The sequence below is a fragment of the Pelophylax lessonae genome (assembly GCF_965119305.1).
Source record: "Pelophylax lessonae genome assembly, chromosome: 1".
NCBI classification, from domain to species: domain Eukaryota; kingdom Metazoa; phylum Chordata; class Amphibia; order Anura; family Ranidae; genus Pelophylax; species Pelophylax lessonae.
The window spans coordinates 1,367,044-1,386,533 of record NC_138768.1 but is presented as its reverse complement, the minus strand read 5'-3'; the positions used below and the strand labels follow the sequence as shown (position 1 = coordinate 1,386,533).

At 53.0% G+C, this 19,490-nt stretch overlaps 1 protein-coding gene across 2 annotated transcripts in view; it reads left to right on the top strand.

Moving 5' to 3' along the window:
• Positions 1 to 18,541, top strand: part of PCGF1 (polycomb group ring finger 1) — a 37,449-nt gene extending 18,908 nt beyond the window's left edge. Inside the window, exons 4-9 of one of the 2 annotated variants that reach the window (XM_082262322.1) lie at positions 83 to 157; positions 2,440 to 2,548; positions 2,659 to 2,692; positions 16,577 to 16,660; positions 18,023 to 18,103; positions 18,405 to 18,541. In XM_082262322.1, the coding sequence (XP_082118448.1) occupies positions 83 to 157; positions 2,440 to 2,548; positions 2,659 to 2,692; positions 16,577 to 16,660; positions 18,023 to 18,103; positions 18,405 to 18,452 (431 nt within the window). In that variant the 3' untranslated portion in view covers positions 18,453 to 18,541. Of the gene's footprint in view, positions 1 to 82; positions 158 to 2,439; positions 2,549 to 2,658; positions 2,693 to 16,573; positions 16,661 to 18,022; positions 18,104 to 18,404 lie in introns of both variants that reach the window. The other variant, XM_082262321.1, reaches the window with a different exon arrangement.
• The last annotated feature ends 949 nt before the right edge of the window (positions 18,542 to 19,490 follow it).

The following is a 19,490-nucleotide window of genomic DNA, read 5'->3' as shown; positions in this document are numbered from 1 at the left end:
TCCATATGCTGGGATTGGATGTGATATGTAATAGGGATGTACTGTTTGTCTAATCTCCCCTCCCCCTCTCCTCTATTATCAGATGAGGAGCGCCGGATCCGGGAATTCTACCAATCCCGAGGCTTGGAGCGCGTCCTGCAGACCAGTATGGTGGAAGGTAAGTCTACAGTCCCCTCCCCCAACCACCAGCCACTCCTCTGTTCCCTCCCACCAACCACTCCCCTCCCCCATCCACCAGCCACTCCCCTGTCCCCTCCCCCAACCACTCCTCTGTTCCCCCCCATAGAGAGAGGGGCTCCCCTGTCCCCCCCTCCCCCATATATAGAGGGGCTCCCCTGTCCCCCCGTATATAGAGGGGCTCCCCTGTCCCCCCGTATATAGAGGGGCTCCCCTGTCCCCCATATATAAGGGGGCTCCCCTGTCCCCCATATATAGAGGGGCTCCCCTGTCCCCCATATATAGAGGGGCTCCCCTGTCCCCCCCTCCCCCATATATAGGGGGGCTCCCCTGTCCCCCCATATATAGGGGGGCTCCCCTGTCCCCCATATATAGGGGGGCTCCCCTGTCCCCCATATATAGAGGGGCTCCCCTGTCCCCCCCTCCCCCATATATAGAGGGGCTCCCCTGTCCCCCATATATAGGGGGGCTCCCCTGTCCCCCATATATAGAGGGGCTCCCCTGTCCCCCATATATAGAGGGGCTCCCCTGTCCCCCCCTCCCCCATATATAGGGGGGCTCCCCTGTCCCCCATATATAGGGGGGCTCCCCTGTCCCCCATATATAGAGGGGCTCCCCTGTCCCCCCCTCCCCCATATATAGAGGGGCTCCCCTGTCCCCCCATATATAGAGGGGCTCCCCTGTCCCCCCATATATAGAGGGGCTCCCCTGTCCCCCATATATAGAGGGGCTCCCCTGTCCCCCCGTATATAGAGGGGCTCCCCTGTCCCCCCGTATATAGAGGGGCTCCCCTGTCCCCCCGTATATAGAGGGGCTCCCCTGTCCCCCCCTCCCCCATATATAGAGGGGCTCCCCTGTCCCCCCCTCCCCCATATATAGAGGGGCTCCCCTGTCCCCCCCTCCCCCATATATAGAGGGGCTCCCCTGTCCCCCCCTCCCCCATATATAGAGGGGCTCCCCTGTCCCCCCTCCCCCATATATAGAGGGGCTCCCCTGTCCCCCCTCCCCCATATATAGAGGGGCTCCCCTGTCCCCCCCTCCCCCATATATAGAGGGGCTCCCCTGTCCCCCCCTCCCCCATATATAGAGGGGCTCCCCTGTCCCCCTCCCCCATATATAGAGGGGCTCCCCTGTCCCCCCTCCCCCATATATAGAGGGGCTCCCCTGTCCCCCCTCCCCCATATATAGAGGGGCTCCCCTGTCCCCCCTCCCCCATATATAGAGGGGCTCCCCTGTCCCCCCCTCCCCCATATATAGAGGGGCTCCCCTGTCCCCCCATATATAGAGGGGCTCCCCTGTCCCCCATATATAGAGGGGCTCCCCTGTCCCCCCCTCCCCCATATATAGAGGGGCTCCCCTGTCCCCCCTCCCCCATATATAGAGGGGCTCCCCTGTCCCCCCTCCCCCATATATAGGGGGGCTCCCCTGTCCCCCATATATAGGGGGGCTCCCCTGTCCCCCATATATAGAGGGGCTCCCCTGTCCCCCCCTCCCCCATATATAGAGGGGCTCCCCTGTCCCCCCATATATAGAGGGGCTCCCCTGTCCCCCATATATAGAGGGGCTCCCCTGTCCCCCCCTCCCCCATATATAGAGGGGCTCCCCTGTCCCCCCGTATATAGAGGGGCTCCCCTGTCCCCCCCTCCCCCATATATAGAGGGGCTCCCCTGTCCCCCCCTCCCCCATATATAGAGGGGCTCCCCTGTCCCCCCCTCCCCCATATATAGAGGGGCTCCCCTGTCCCCCCCTCCCCCATATATAGAGGGGCTCCCCTGTCCCCCCCTCCCCCATATATAGAGGGGCTCCCCTGTCCCCCCATCCCCCATATATAGAGGGGCTCCCCTGTCCCCCCCCCTCCCCCATATATAGAGGGGCTCCCCTGTCCCCCCCTCCCCCATATATAGAGGGGCTTCCCTGTCCCCCCTCCCCCCATATATAGAGGGGCTCCCCTGTCCCCCCTCCCCCCATATATAGAGGGGCTCCCCTGTCCCCCCTCCCCCATATATAGAGGGGCTCCCCTGTCCCCCCCTCCCCCATATATAGAGGGGCTCCCCTGTCCTCCCCTCCCCCATATATAGAGGGGCTCCCCTGTCCCCCCCTCCCCCCATAGAGAGAGGGGCTCCCCTGCCCCCCCTCCCCCCATAGAGAGAGGGGCTCCCCTGTCCCCCCATAGAGGGGCTCCCCTGCCCCCCCCGTATAGAGTCCCCCCATATATATATATAGAGGGTCTCCCCTGTGAGCTGACATTTTTCTCTCTTACAGATCCGGTGGTGGATGTGACTCGTCAGTCGCTGTCGGCAGTTGTCTCTCAGAGTACGTCTCACTATTACAGGAACGATGAACACGTCTCTCTGTGTCTGGAGAAAGCGGGGTGAGAGGGGGGATCAGTGGGCGGGGTGAGAGGGGGTGGGGGAGTTCTGTGATGTCACCCCGAAATCCTCCTCACCGTTCTTCACTCATTTCTTTTCTCTGTTTTTGTAGCTCAGCGAAGGACAAAAAGAAATTCATTTTACAGGTAACTTTATTCTATGCTTCTCTCCTCGCTGTCTGTGGGGCCCGCTCCCCGCTGTCTGTGGGGCCGGCTCCCCGCTGTCTGTGGGGCCGGCTCCCCGCTGTCTGTGGGGCCGGCTCCCCGCTGTCTGTGGGGCCGGCTCCCCGCTGTCTGTGGGGCCCGCTCCTCGCTGTCTGTGGGGCTCCCGCTCCTCGCTGTCTGTGGGGCTCTCTCTGTGGGGCCGGCTCCTCGGGGCGCTCTCTGTGGGGCCGGCTCCTCGGGGCGCTCTCTGTGGGGCCGGCTCCTCGGGGCGCTCTCTGTGGGGCCGGCTCCTCGGGGCGCTCTCTGTGGGGCCGGCTCCTCGGGGCGCTCTCTGTGGGGCCGGCTCCTCGGGGCGCTCTCTGTGGGGCCGGCTCCTCGGGGCGCTCTCTGTGGGGCCGGCTCCTCGGGGCGCTCTCTGTGGGGCCGGCTCCTCGGGGCGCTCTCTGTGGGCCCGGCTCCTCGGGGAGCTCTCTGAGGGGCCGGCTCCTCGGGGCGCTCTCTGTGGGGCCGGCTCCTCGGGGCGCTCTCTGTGGGGCCGGCTCCTCGGGGCGCTCTCTGTGGGGCCGGCTCCTCGGGGCGCTCTCTGTGGGGCCGGCTCCTCGGGGCGCTCTCTGTGGGGCCGGCTCCTCGGGGCGCTCTCTGTGGGGCCGGCTCCTCGGGGAGCTCTCTGTGGGCCCGGCTCCTCGGGGCGCTCTCTGTGGGCCCGGCTCCTCGGGGCGCTCTCTGTGGGCCCGGCTCCTCGGGGCGCTCTCTGTGGGGCCGGCTCCTCGGGGCTCTCTCTGTGGGGCCGGCTCCTCGGGGCTCTCTCTGTGGGGCCGGCTCCTCGGGGCGCTCTCTGTGGGGCCGGCTCCTCGGGGCGCTCTCTGTGGGGCCGGCTCCTCGGGGCGCTCTCTGTGGGCCCGGCTCCTCGGGGCGCTCTCTGTGGGGCCGGCTCCTCGGGGCTCTCTCTGTGGGGCCGGCTCCTCGGGGCTCTCTCTGTGGAGCCGGCTCCTCGGGGAGCTCTCTGTGGGGCCGGCTCCTCGGGGAGCTCTCTGAGGGGCCGGCTCCTCGGGGCGCTCTCTGTGGGGCCGGCTCCTCGGGGCGCTCTCTGTGGGCCGGCTCCTCGGGGCTCTCTCTGTGGGGCCGGCTCCTCGGGGGCTCTCTCTGTGGGGCCGGCTCCTCGGGCGCTCTCTCTGTGGGGCCGGCTCCTCGGGGCGCTCTCTGTGGGGCCGGCTCCTCGGGGCTCTCTCTGTGGGGCCGGCTCCTCGGGGCTCTCTCTGTGGGCCCGCTCCGGGGCTCTCTCTGTGGAGCCGGCTCCTCGGGGAGCTCTCTGTGGGGCCGGCTCCTCGGGGAGCTCTCTGAGGGGCCGGCTCCTCGGGGCGCTCTCTGTGGGGCCGCTCCTCGGGGCGCTCTCTGTGGGGCCGGCTCCTCGGGGCGCTCTCTGTGGGGCCGGCTCCTCGGGGCGCTCTCTGTGGGGCCGGCTCCTCGGGGGCGCTCTCTGTGGGGCCGGCTCCTCGGGGAGCTCTCTGAGGGGCCGGCTCCTCGGGGCGCTCTCTGTGGGGCCGGCTCCTCGGGGCGCTCTCTGTGGGGCCGGCTCCTCGGGGCGCTCTCTGTGGGGCCGGCTCCTCGGGGCGCTCTCTAAAGGGGCCGACTCCTCGGGGCGCTCTCTGAGGGGCCGGCTCCTCGGGGCGCTCTCTGTGGGGCCGGCTCCTCGGGGCTCTCTCTGTGGGGCCGGCTCCTCGGGGCGCTCTCTGTGGGGCCGGCTCCTTGTTGCGCCTCTCGCAGCTATTCTTTCTCCATCAATCATTTTGACTCTTGCGATATGTGGGAATCATCTTTAGTGACTGACTGCTGTCTCTGAGCATTCTATAAAAGAACGCATCCCCAGTATTCCTGTAGACATGCATACTCCTCCCTAATGGCCAGTAGAGTCACACAGACTTTAGCTGCGCAATCTGCTGAATACCCTAATGGAGTGTAATTAAGCAACTGATCAGCAGATTGCACATCTATGGTTTGCTTCACCCAGTGGCAGGTGGTGAGAAGTATGCAGGTCTAAAGGGATGCCCAAGATGTGTTCTTTCATATAACGCTTAAGGCAGGGTGCTGCCCAATAGACCCTCCCTGCAATCCCAGACCAGTGGAAGTAAAGATTTCACTTACAGTGAGGGGGAAAAAGTATGTGACCCCCTGCTGATTTTGTGCGTTTGGCCACTGACAGAGAAATGATCAGTCTGTAATTTTATTGGTCGGTTTACAGAATAACAACAAAAATATCCAGAAAAACTCATTTCATAAAAGTTATAAATTGATTTTCATTTTAATGACTTCTGGAACCCCGCCGCAGTTTTCGGTCACTATGACGTCCAATCCCGGGGTAATGACAGCAGCAAGCAGCCCCCCTCCCCCTCCCATCACTTCCCAGTTGTTTTCCCCGCCTACTGGAGCCGTCGGTGGCGGGGAAATGATCCGATCCTTCCATGTCCCAGGAAGGAAGTTGAATGAAGGCAAGATGGCCCCCACTCCTCTCTATGGCCTTGGAGGACCAGAGCGACGTCAGACATCACTTCCTCCCAACCACCTTAATGGGCCCATCTTTTTCTTGCTGAAAAATGACTTTTTTTTATTTTAGTGTAGATGTGAGGTGCGAGGTGCGAGGTGTTTGTGACCCCAGATCTCACATTGAAGAGGACCTGTCTGTCTGTCTGTCCTCCTTATTTCTATTATAAGAGATGTTTACATTTCTTGTAATGGTAATAAAATTGATCACATTTTTTTTTTTTAACCAATTAAGCCCCGGAGGATTTGGCTGCTCAAAGACCAGGCCCTATTTTGCGATTCGGCACTGCGTGACTTTAACGGACAATTGCGCGGTTGTGCAACGCTGTACCCAAATTAATTTGACGTCTTTTTTCCCCACAAACAGAGCTTTCTTTTGGTGGTATTTCATCACCTCTGCGATTTTTATTTTTTGCGCTACAAACAAAAAAAGAGCGACAATTCTGAAAAAATAACAATATTTTTCACATTTTTTTTATATGAAATTCCCCCAAAAAAAATATAAAAATCAAAATTTTTTTTACATTTTAGGCCAATTTGTTTTCTGCTACATATTTTTGGTAAAAAAAAATCGCAATAAGCTTATTCTGATTGGTTTGCGCAAAAGTTATTGCGTTTTCTAACTACGGCAGGGGTGGGGAACCTTTTTTCTGCCAAGGGCCATTTGGGTATTTATAAAATCATTCGGGGGCCGTAAAAAATTATCACCTTAAAAATTAGCCGGTGATATTTGGTCAAACATTTATTTAACCGCTTCCTGACTGCGCACAGTATATTTACTGCGGCAGTCGGCCCCGGCCAGGCAGAGTGACGTAGGTCTACGTCGCTCGCCTGTCACTCCTTCCAGAGCCAATAGCGGGCGAGCGCCCGCCTCGGCTCGTTCAGGGAGGAGTGCGGGAGTGTGACCGGCGCACCCAATGTCACACTACGATCGCCGGTACAGCGGGAGAAAGGCGGACGGCTGATGTAAGCAAAGCCGCCTGTCATTCTCCCCTGTGTAAGAATGGAGATCAGACGGTTCTACTATGTAGGATCATTGATCTCTGTTTTTACACCAATAGCATTGTCCCACTACAATTAGAATCACGCCCCTAGGACACACTTAACCCCTCCCTCTCCAATACAGTTAACCCCTTCCCTGCCAGTGTCATTTTTACAGTATGTCACTGGTACCCCCAAAAGTGTCAAAAATGTCAGTCAAGGGTCCGATCTGTCCGCCGCAATGTCGCAGTCCCGCAAAATAAATCGCAGATCGCCGCCATTACTCGTTAAAAAAAAAAAACACCAAAAATGACAATCTTTCCCTTTGTTAGTAAACGCGATAACTTTTGCGCAAACCAATCAAAATACGCTTTTTGCGATTTTTTTTTTTTTTTTACCAAACATAGGTAGCGTAAAAAAAATTGGCCGAAAATGTTAAAAAATTTTGATTTTTACATTTTTTTTTTTTGGGGGAATTTCATATAAAAAAAAAAAGTGAAAAATATTGTTATTTTTGCAAAATTTACGCTCTTTTTTTGTTTATAGCGCGTGATCAAAAAATCGCACAGGTGATCAACTACCACCAAAAGAAAGCTCTGTTTGTGGGAAAAAAAGGACGTGAAATTCATTTTGGTACAGCGTCACACGACCGCGCAATTGTCCGTTAAAGTCACGCAGTAAAAAATCGCAAAAAAAAACCCTGGTCAGGAAGGGGGTAAAATCTTCCGGAGCTTAAGTGGTTAACTCACCTCTAATGTGATGGCTGCAACTGCTTCTCTCTGGTGAGGTGTGTGATGTTAGCTGGTATTGATGATGTTGCTACTCGCAACTGGTTTTACAGGTTTGTGTTGGTCAATCTGGAGCTCAGTCGACTTTTTTTTGTGGTAAGTTTTGAAAAGAACTGCTGGCGGGTATTAGAGCTGCACGATTCTGGCCAAAATGAGAATCACGATTTTTTAGCTTGGAATAAAGATCACGATTCTCTCACGATTCTCTGTGTAACAAAAAAAAATTGGGATAACTTTACTGTTACGTTTTTTTTTATTCATTAAAGTTTATTAATTGCGTTTGAAAGACTGCTGCGCAAATACAGTGTGACATAAAATATTACAACAATCGCCATTTTATTCTGTAGGGTCTCTGCTAAAAAAATATATAAAATGTTTGGGGGTTCTAAGTACTTTTCTAGCAAAAAAAAATGATTTTAACTTGCAAGCAACAAGTGTCAGAAAAAGATCCAGTCTTTAAGAGGTTAAACTTCCTTTCTTCCTGGCAGAGGGAAGGAAAAGATACAATGTAACCATTTTGTTTATAGTTAGGCCCCTTTCACACAGGCGGACCATTCAGATCCGCCTGTCCGTTTTTTTGGCGGATCTAAACGGTCCCCCCATGCATTCCTATGGGGCATCGGATGTCAGCGGAGACATGTCCGCTGACATCCGACCCGATCCGATCCGTCAAATCTGGACGGATGGAAACCCTATTTTCCATCCGTCCAGCGGATCGGATCGGATGGGATCGGGTGAGAACAGACTGACGGTCCATTGACATCCGATTTTCCCCATAGAGATGTGTGGGGAACTGTCAGCTGTGTCTCCGCACACAGCACGGAGACACAGCTGTCCTCCTGCTGCTCAGCGGGGGATCGGCGGCTCGATCCCCCGATGAGAAAAACGGACTCTGTCCAACGGGACGGAGTGTGTGCAAGAGCCCTTACTGGGAGACTTATGCTGATAGGCGTTTGTGGGAGGAAAGATACAATGTAATCATTTTGTTTATAGTTACTGGGAGTTTTCCACAGCTGTTTTCTCTGCTCCCTCAGCTATGCAAAGAATCCAGCATATGTCAGGTTTAGATCGTCGGGGGGGGTGAATCGAGATCGCGATTTTCATACGATTAATCGTGCAGCTCTAGCGGGTATAGCTGGCTGATACTGCTGTGGGTACTGCTGGCTCAGGCTGGTACTGTGCTGTAGGTATTGCTGGCTGGTACTGCTGTGAGTACTGCTGGCTCAGGCTGGTACTGTGCTGTGGGTACTACTGGCTGGTACTGCTGGCTCAGGCTGGTACTGCTGTGAGTACTGCTGGCTCAGGCTGGTACTGATGGCTGGTACTGTGCTGTGGGTACTGCTGACTCGGGCTGGTACCGTGCTGTAGGTACTGCTGGCTGGTACTGCTGTGAGTACTGCTGGCTCTGGCTGGTACTGTGCTGTGGGTACTGCTGGCTGGTATTGCTGTGGGTACTGCTTGGCTCAGGCTGGTACTGTGCTGTAGGTACTGCTGGCTGGTACTGCTGTGAGTACTGCTGGCTCAGGCGGGTACTGCTGGCTGGTATTGCTGTGGGTACTGCTGGATGGTACTGTGCTGTAGGTACTGTTGTAGGTACTGCTAACTCTGGCTGGTTCTGGCTGGTACTGCTGTGAGTACTGCTGGCTCTGGTTAGTACTGCTGGCTCTGGCTGGTACTGCGAGCTCTTGCTGGTACTGCTGTGAGTACTGCTGGCTGTGGTTAGTACTGCTGGCTCTGGCTGGTACTGCTGTGAGTACTGCTGGCTCTGGCTGGTACTGCTGTGAGTACTGCTGGCTGTGGTTAGTACTGCTGGCTCTGGCTGGTACTGCTGTGAGTACTGCTGGCTCTGGCTGGTACTGTGCTGTGGGTACTGCTGGCTCAGGCGGGTACTGCTGGCTGGTATTGCTGTGGGTACTGCTGGATGGTACTGTGCTGTAGGTACTGCTGGATGGTACTGTGCTGTAGGTACTGCTGGATGGTACTGTTGTAGGTACTGCTAACTCTGGCTGGTTCTGGCTGGTACTGCTGTTAGTACTGCTGGCTCTGGCTGGTACTGCGAGCTCTTGCTGGTACTGCTGTGAGTACTGCTGGCTGTGGTTAGTACTGCTGGCTCTGGCTGGTACTGCTGGCTCTGGCTGGTACTGCGAGCTCTTGCTGGTACTGCTGTGAGTACTACTGGTGGGAAATGCTGGCTAGGAGAAGTGTAGCAGCCCCACACTGGAGGAAGAGGCGATGTTTCCTGTATTTGTCACAGGCGGAGTGCATTTGATATCACTCCGCCTTTGACTCACTCAGACTGTCATAATGGAGCCGGTGTTCCGTGAGAAAAACCTACCCCTCGTCACTTCTGGTGCTCGGCACTGTATGTAATGCAGCGGTTACATTAAAACAGCTGGGCTGCAATACGAGTCATCTCCGCTCCTGTCCCGGTCACTTCCCTGATCTCGGATAGTAAATATAAAAGCGGCGGCGGCTGTATGAAAACATAAATCACGGAGCCGAGAGCAGGGAAGTGAGCGGGACAGGAGCGGAGATCACTCGTATTTCAGCACAGCTGTTTTATGTAACCGCCGCATCGGTAGGTTTTTTTTCACGGTACACCGTGATCGTTTCATACTACTGCGCATGCGCACTAGTAAGCTCCTCAGTTCTTCCATTAGGTATCCGGGGCTCTGAGCATGCGCACTGCTGCGCTGCTCAGCTGTTCCTGGCCGGAAGTGACGAGGGTAGGTAATTCTCACGGGGTAGGTAATTCTCACGTTACACCGGAACTATACAGGAAGCATCAGCTCCATTCTGACAGATCAGCTGAGAGACACAGACTCAGCTGCATGGGGGGCCGGACCAAATGACTTTGGGGGCCGCATACGGCCCCCGAACAGTAGGTTGCCCACCCCTGAACTACGGGAAATATTTATGTCATTTTTATAGTTTGTTTTGTGCTATAAATATGCCCTGTTACTGTAAAAATGACGCTGGCATGGAAGGGGTTAACTTTATTAGTGATCAAGGGGGTTAAGTGTGTCCCTAGGGGCGTGATTCTAACTGTAAAGGGGCGTGGCTTGTGATGTAACCACAGAGACATATGATCCTACATAGCAGGACCGTATGATCTCTGCAGTTACACCAGGAAGAATGACAGACGGTTGTGTTTACATCATCCGCCTGCCTTTCTCCCTCTCCAGCGGGAGATCGCGAGTGACCGGCGGACATCGGAGCCGCCGGTCACACACGCAGGGATGTTAGTAAATGAGCGGGGGAGGGAGCGCGCCTCAGGCGGCGCGCGCTCGCCCCCTAGTGGCTCGCAGGCTAGTGACGTATATATACATCTCTTTGCCCAGGAGGGGCTGACTGCTGCAGTATATGTACTTAAAGGACAGTAAAAATAAATAACTAAATAAAGCGCCCTGTTCCTCATTGCTCACCCGCAGAAGCAAACGCAAGTCCCGCCCACATATGTAAACGGTGTGCAAACCACACATGTGAGGTATCACCGTGATCGTTAGAGCGAGAGAAATAATTCCATCCCCCGACCTCCTCTGTAACTCTAAACTGGTCACCTGTAGAAATTTTTAAAGTGTCGCCTATGGAGGTTTTGAAGTACCAATGTTTGTCACCGTTCCGCGAGCGTTTGCGATTTTGAAGCATGACATGTTGGGTATCTATTTACTCGGCCTAACATTATCTTTCACATTATAGAAAAAAATTGGGCTAACTTTACTGTTTTCTCATTCTTTAATTCAAAAAAATGTATTTTTTCCAAAAAGAATTGCGTTTGTAAGACCGCTGCGCAAATACATTGTGATAAAGTATTGCAACGATATCTAATCTATTCTCTAGGGCCTCTGCTGAAAAAAATATATATATAATATTTGGGGGTTCTAAGTCATTTTCTAGCAAAAAATACTAATTTTACCTTGTAAACAACAAAAGGCCGGGTCCTTAAATGGTTGATCTTGATAAAATGTCAGTAGGTACAGCAACGGGTTTCTGGAGCTTACGAATCCCCCTTCATCAGGTGATGGTTTGTGATGGTGGTGTAGGGAGAAAACGCTGGAGGACAGGAACAACGATTGTGAAATATGACAGTGTGAATGTCAGACTAAGCCCTGATGAAGGGGATTTGTAATTTTCTAGCAAGAAATACTGATATTTACTTGTAAACAGCAAATGTCAGAAATAGGCCCGGTCTAGAAGTGGTTAATGAGTGAAATAATGGCGCTTTTCCACTGCAAGTACCGGCTCGGCTCCACTCGGCCCTGATTGGCCCTGTTGTGGAAATTTTGGTTGTGGACATTTTCTTTAGTTAAATAGTCATAATGTCTCCCAGTGTCGGTTTTACCGATAATCCCTATTCACAGTGATTGTCGGTTTAACTATCATTGCAGGAAAGACTTGTTGGTGAAAACCTTCCATTGGATGAGATGGCACAATACTAGTAGCAAAGAGTCTATCGCACAGATGTATACCCGCCATCCGGGGCCCCATACTGTGGAGATATGTTTGTGATATGGAAATTCTTATCATTTTACCAAGATTAATGGATGCCATCTTTTAGTCACATTCGATCGGTGTGACTGGGGGGGGGGCTGCTACTATTATCTTATGCAGATAAAACCTCATCAACTGGAACAGTTAGAATGGTCACTATCAAATATGCTTTATATGTGAATCATGTCTGATTAGACCCACTAACTCAGGGGTCTTCAAACTGTGGCTCTCCAGTTGTTCAGGAACTACAATTCCCATCATGCCTAGTCATGTCTGTGAATGTCAGAGTTTTACAATGCCTCATGGGACGTGTACCACAACAGCTGAAGGGCCGTAGTTTGAGGATCCCTGCACTAACAGGTATGAGTCCATGTTTATGGATTGACATGGATGAACGATGGGAAACCATGTGCTACAGTTGGGATTCCCTTTGTTCGGCCGTGTCCATTCATGGGCATCTACTCTACAGTTCCTATCGTACTCTTTAAATGTATACATGTTCTGTGATTGGTGGTCTTGGAGCCACTCCCTGTAACACCCATTTGTTACATAAACCTGATGTGTCCTGGAGGAGGCAGTCACTCACAGGAAACCCTCCAGATGGCATCGAATTGACTACAGCAAGCGTGTCTGTTCATTTCTTTGCTGCCGAGCGCTTGGAAACCTTATACAAAAGAGCGGTACAATTGTACTTTTCAGTACAAGCTATTAATAGTGTTTGGTGCGTAATAATCTTCAGCGCACTGAGCGGGTTTCTATGCTCCAAGCCCTATTAATTTCCACAACAGCCAGGGCTTGAAGATGGGTGATGGATGGGTCTTCCAGCATGACTGACCCAAAACACACAGCCAAGGCAAGAAGAAGCACATTAAGGTCCTGGTGTGGCCTAGCCAGTCTCCAGACCCAAATCCCATAGAAAATATGTGGAGGGAGCTGAAGGTTGGAGTTGCCAAACGTCGGCCTCCAAACCTGAATGACTTGGAGAGGATCTGCAAAGAGGAGAAAATCCCTCCTGAGATGTGTGCGAACCTGGAGGCCAACTACAAGAAACGTCTGACCTCTGTGCTTCCAACTACAAGAAACGTCTGACCTCTGTGCTTCCAACTACAAGAAACGTCTGACCTCTGTGCTTCCATCTACAAGAAACGTCTGACCTCTGTGCTTCCATCTACAAGAAACGTCTGACCTCTGTGCTTCCACCTACAAGAAACGTCTGACCTCTGTGCTTCCAACTACAAGAAACGTCTGACCTCTGTGCTTCCATCTACAAGAAACGTCTGACCTCTGTGCTTCCATCTACAAGAAACGTCTGACCTCTGTGCTTCCATCTACAAGAAACGTCTGACCTCTGTGCTTCCAACTACAAGAAACGTCTGACCTCTGTGCTTCCCAACTACAAGAAACGTCTGACCTCTGTGCTTCCCAACTACAAGAAACGTCTGACCTCTGTGCTTCCAACTACAAGAAACGTCTGACCTCTGTGCTCCCAACTACAAGAAACATCTGACCTCTGTGCTTCCATCTACAAGAAACGTCTGACCTCTGTGCTCCCATCTACAAGAAACGTCTGACCTCTGTGCTCCCAACTACAAGAAACGTCTGACCTCTGTGCTTCCATCTACAAGAAACGTCTGACCTCTGTGCTTCCCAACTACAAGAAACGTCTGACCTCTGTGCTTCCATCTACAAGAAACGTCTGACCTCTGTGCTTCCCAACTACAAGAAACGTCTGACCTCTGTGCTCCCATCTACAAGAAACGTCTGACCTCTGTGCTTCCCAACTACAAGAAACGTCTGACCTCTGTGCTTCCCAACTACAAGAAACGTCTGACCTCTGTGCTCCCATCTACAAGAAACGTCTGACCTCTGTGCTCCCATCTACAAGAAACGTCTGACCTCTGTGCTTCCCAACTACAAGAAACGTCTGACCTCTGTGCTTCCCAACTACAAGAAACGTCTGACCTCTGTGCTTCCATCTACAAGAAACGTCTGACCTCTGTGCTTCCATCTACAAGAAACGTCTGACCTCTGTGCTTCCAACTACAAGAAACGTCTGACCTCTGTGCTTCCATCTACAAGAAACGTCTGACCTCTGTGCTTCCCAACTACAAGAAACGTCTGACCTCTGTGCTTCCATCTACAAGAAACGTCTGACCTCTGTGCTCCCAACTACAAGAAACGTCTGACCTCTGTGCTCCCAACTACAAGAAACGTCTGACCTCTGTGCTTCCCAACTACAAGAAACGTCTGACCTCTGTGCTCCCAACTACAAGAAACGTCTGACCTCTGTGCTTCCCAACTACAAGAAACGTCTGACCTCTGTGCTTCCCAACTACAAGAAACGTCTGACCTCTGTGCTCCCAACTACAAGAAACCTCTGACCTCTGTGCTTCCAACTACAAGAAACCTCTGACCTCTGTGCTTCCATCTACAAGAAACGTCTGACCTCTGTGCTTCCATCTACAAGAAACGTCTGACCTCTGTGCTTCCATCTACAAGAAACGTCTGACCTCTGTGCTTCCATCTACAAGAAACGTCTGACCTCTGTGCTTCCAACTACAAGAAACGTCTGACCTCTGTGCTTCCATCTACAAGAAACGTCTGACCTCTGTGCTTCCATCTACAAGAAACGTCTGACCTCTGTGCTCCCAACTACAAGAAACGTCTGACCTCTGTGCTTCCATCTACAAGAAACGTCTGACCTCTGTGCTTCCAACTACAAGAAACGTCTGACCTCTGTGCTTCCATCTACAGGAAACGTCTGACCTCTGTGCTTCCCAACTACAAGAAACGTCTGACCTCTGTGCTTCCATCTACAAGAAACGTCTGACCTCTGTGCTTCCATCTACAAGAAACGTCTGACCTCTGTGCTCCCAACTACAAGAAACGTCTGACCTCTGTGCTTCCAACTACAAGAAACGTCTGACCTCTGTGCTTCCCAACTACAAGAAACGTCTGACCTCTGTGCTTCCCAACTGCAAGAAACGTCTGACCTCTGTGCTTCCATCTACAAGAAACGTCTGACCTCTGTGCTTCCATCTACAAGAAACGTCTGACCTCTGTGCTTCCCAACTACAAGAAACGTCTGACCTCTGTGACCCCACCTACAAGAAACGTCTGACCTCTGTGCTTCCATCTACAAGAAACGTCTGACCTCTGTGCTTCCAACTACAAGAAACGTCTGACCTCTGTGCTTCCATCTACAAGAAACGTCTGACCTCTGTGCTTCCAACTACAAGAAATGTCTGACCTCTGTGCTTCCCAACTACAAGAAATGTCTGACCTCTGTGCTTCCATCTACAAGAAACGTCTGACCTCTGTGACCCCAACTACAAGAAACGTCTGACCTCTGTGCTTCCATCTACAAGAAACGTCTGACCTCTGTGCTTCCCAACTGCAAGAAACGTCTGACCTCTGTGCTTCCATCTACAAGAAACGTCTGACCTCTGTGCCCCCATCTACAAGAAACGTCTGACCTCTGTGCTTCCATCTACAGGAAACGTCTGACCTCTGTGCTTCCCAACTACAAGAAACGTCTGACCTCTGTGCTTCCATCTACAAGAAACGTCTGACCTCTGTGCTTCCCAACTACAAGAAACGTCTGACCTCTGTGCTTCCCAACTACAAGAAACGTCTGACCTCTGTGCTTCCATCTACAAGAAACGTCTGACCTCTGTGCTTCCATCTACAAGAAACGTCTGACCTCTGTGCTTCCATCTACAAGAAACGTCTGACCTCTGTGCTTCCCAACTGCAAGAAACGTCTGACCTCTGTGCTTCCATCTACAAGAAACGTCTGACCTCTGTGCCCCCATCTACAAGAAACGTCTGACCTCTGTGCTTCCATCTACAAGAAACGTCTGACCTCTGTACTTCCATCTACAAGAAACGTCTGACCTCTGTGCTTCCCAACTACAAGAAACGTCTGACCTCTGTGCTTCCATCTACAAGAAACGTCTGACCTCTGTGCTTCCATCTACAAGAAACGTCTGACCTCTGTGACCCCAACTACAAGAAACGTCTGACCTCTGTGCTTCCATCTACAAGAAACGTCTGACCTCTGTGCTTCCATCTACAAGAAACGTCTGACCTCTGTGCTTCCATCTACAAGAAACGTCTGACCTCTGTGCTTCCAACTACAAGAAACGTCTGACCTCTGTGCTTCCAACTACAAGAAACGTCTGACCTCTGTGACCTCTGACCTCTGTGACCTCTGACCTCTGATTGCCAACAAGAGTTTCTCCACCAACTACTAAGGGGTCAAATACTTATTTTACTCATTAAATTGAAAATCAATTTATAACTTTTATGAAATGCGTTTTTCTGGATATTTTTGTTATTCCGTCTCTCACTGGTAAAATAAACCGACCAATAAAATTACAGACTGATCGATTCTCTGTCAGTGAGCAAACGTACAAAATCAACAGGGGGTCACATACTTTTTCCCCTCACTGCCTGGAATTTGGCTGAAGCTCCCCTCCTAGTGAGGCAGCGTCTCCACAGGAACTGGGTAAGCGGTCTCTTGGCGATCGTTTTCCTGGTGAGACATGATGGCTCATGTGACATGGCCCTAATATAGGTGGGGGAGGAGTTGTGTAATATAGGTGGGGGAGGTGTTGTGTAATATAGGGGGGGGAGGTGTTGTGTAATATAGGTGGGGGAGGAGTTGTGTAATATAGGTGGGGGAGGTGTTGTGTAATATAGGTGGGGGGGAGGTGTTGTGTAGTATAGGTGGGGGAGGTGTTGTGTAGTATAGGTGGGGGAGGGGTTGTGTAGTATAGGTGGGGGAGGGGTTGTGTAGTATAGGTGGGGGAGGGGGAGGTGTTGTGTAGTCCTCAGGGAGAGTCGGGAACAATGTAACGGATAAGAGTGCAGCACAGGAAGCGATCTCCTCGCAGGATTTCTGGCAGGATCAGCCGGTATATAATGGAATTTATCCAGCAGATATAATAAAACGCATTGCATGGAGAGTCTAACAAATAAAAGAAGCTCATTGGTCAGATTTTGGTTTTGGGGGTTTGTGGTATTTTGGGGCTCCATGCTGACTTTGTCATATTATTCCTCAGCAGAAGTACGTGAGGTGTTCAGTCCGGACGGAGATCCGACATCTGCGCAGGGTGCTTTGTCACCGGCTCGGGGTCCCACCCACCCAGGTCAGTGACTCCTCCTTGTAGGGGGTGGAGTGGGGAGAATAATGGACCCAAGATGTGGGGTGTATGCAGTGAGAATTCTTCCTCAGATCTGGATTAGGGTGGAGGTGGGGAGGTCATAGGAATGGTGGGATAGGCAGTGGTTGGATAGATTGGGGTGGAGGTGGGGAGGTCATAGGAATGGTGGGATAGGTGGGGGGTGGATGGATTGGGGTGGAGGTGGGGAGGTCATAGGAATGGTGGGATAGGTGGGGGGTGGATGGATTGGGGTGGAGGTGGGGAGGTCATAGGAATGGTGGGATAGGTGGGGGGTGGATGGATTGGGGTGGAGGTGGGGAGGTCATAGGAATGGTGGGATAGGTGGGGGGTGGATGGATTGGGGTGGAGGTGGGGAGGTCATAGGAATGGTGGGATAGGTGGGGGGTGGATGGATTGGGGTGGAGGTGGGGAGGTCATAGGAATGGTGGGATAGGTGGGGGGTGGATGGATTGGGGTGGAGGTGGGGAGGTCATAGGAATGGTGGGATAGGTGGGGGGTGGATGGATTGGGGTGGAGGTGGGGAGGTCATAGGAATGGTGGGATAGGTGGGGGGTGGATGGATTGGGGTGGAGGTGGGGAGGTCATAGGAATGGTGGGATAGGTGGGGGGTGGATGGATTGGGGTGGAGGTGGGGAGGTCATAGGAATGGTGGGATAGGTGGGGGGTGGATGGATTGGGGTGGAGGTGGGGAGGTCATAGGAATGGTGGGATAGGTGGGGGGTGGATGGATTGGGGTGGAGGTGGGGAGGTCATAGGAATGGTGGGATAGGTGGGGGGTGGATGGATTGGGGTGGAGGTGGGGAGGTCATAGGAATGGTGGGATAGGTGGGGGGTGGATGGATTGGGGTGGAGGTGGGGAGGTCATAGGAATGGTGGGATAGGTGGGGGGTGGATGGATTGGGGTGGAGGTGGGGAGGTCATAGGAATGGTGGGATAGGTGGGGGGTGGATGGATTGGGGTGGAGGTGGGGAGGTCATAGGAATGGTGGGATAGGTGGGGGGTGGATGGATTGGGGTGGAGGTGGGGAGGTCATAGGAATGGTGGGAAGGCGGTGGATGAGTTGGGGTGAATGTTGTGTGTAGAGAAGTGGGGGATAAGGTGGAAGTTGGGGCAGTGGATGGGTTGTGGTGGAATTGGGGTATTCCTAGTAGGGGGCTGGGATTGGTTTTGAGGATTGGGAGGTATGGAAGAGTGAGAGGGGGGAGGGGATGATGTAGGGGCAGAGAGGGGGGGGTGGAAGTATGGAGTGGGGAATGGGGGGTGTTGGGGTACATTCGATCCTTTGGACATAAACATGTAGATGAATGTGAACTGTCTGTGTTGCAGGTTCAGGTGTTATTTGAGAACAAAGCTCTGCCAGACAACATGACCATGAAGAGGCTCTGGCTGACACACTGGTATGGGAAGGTAAGTGACTCTGCCCCTCCCCCTTCTCTTTGCCCCCTCTCCTCCCCATGCCTTCTCTTTGCCCCTCTCTCTCCTCCTCCCGCCCCCCTTCTCTTTGCCCCATCTCCTTTCCCTCTTTCCCCCTATCTCTGCCCATTTCTGACACTCTCCTCCCTCCTCTGGGTTGGTAGGTGGCGGGGGTGACGTTTGCCCTCTATGAGGAGGTCTCAGATCCTTTGCAGTGTTAGGGGGGGGGGTCCCCTTTCTGTCTGTATCTCCCCTCCCCCCTGGCTCTCTAATTCTGTTGTTTTGTGTTTTTCAGCCGGCCCCCCTCCTCCTGTCATACAGCGTGAAGGAGAAGCGCAGGTGACGGACGCACATGTAGAGACTTTGTCACGCCATACGTGTTCATATGTACATAGAGATAAATTTATTGGACAGATTGTGGGTGGGTGGAGTCTGCACTCCAAAGGATCTTCCTGGGGACCCCCATCCTGCCGGTGCCTTCCCTGCGCCCCACCATGAAGGACTGCAGGACTGTCTACAGGACCGAAGACTCCGCCTTCTCCAATTATATATCCCAGGACAAGTCACAAGGGGGTTCCTGAATGGCCAAGGAGCAGGACGTGGCCTTTGGGAAGGCGTGGCCTCTTAGAAGGCGTGGTTTATTAAAAAAAAAAGCTTGGCCTCCAAGAGGGTGTGGACTCAGAAGGGTTGGCCTCTGGGGGAGGGCATGGTCTGAGTTGTGGCCTTTCAGAGGGTGTTGTCTTTTGGAAGGCATGGCTTCTGGGAGGGTGTGGTCACTTAGAAGCCGTGGCCTTGGAGAGGGTGTGGTCTCTTAGAAGCCGTGGCCTTGGAGAGGGTGTGGTCACTTAGAAGCCGTGGCCTTGGAGAGGATGTGGTCACTTAGAAGCCGTGGCCTTGGGGAGGGCGTGGTCTATTAGAAGCCGTGGTCTATTAGCCGTGGCTTCTCGGAGGGTGTGGTCTATTAGAAGCCGTGGCTTCTGGGAGGGTGTGGTCTCTTGGAAGCCGTGGCTTCTGGGAGGGTGTGGTCTCTTAGAAGCTGTGGTTTCTGGGAGGGTGTGGTCTCTTAGAAGCTGTGGTTTCTGGGAGGGTGTGGTCTCTTAAAAGCCGTTGCCTCGGAGAGGGTGTGGTTTCTTAGAAGCTGTGCTCTTGGAGAGAGGGTGTGGTCTTAGAAACCGTGGCCTTGGAGAGGGTGTGGTCTTAGAAACCGTGGCCTTGGAGAGGGTGTGGTTTCTTAGAAGCCATGGCCTTTTAGAGGGTGTGGTTTCTTAGAAGCCTTGGCCTTTTAGAGGGTGTGGTTTCTTAGAAGCTGTGCTCTTGGAGAGAGGGTGTGGTCTTAGAAACCGTGGCCTTGGAGAGGGTATGGTCTTAGAAACCGTGGCCT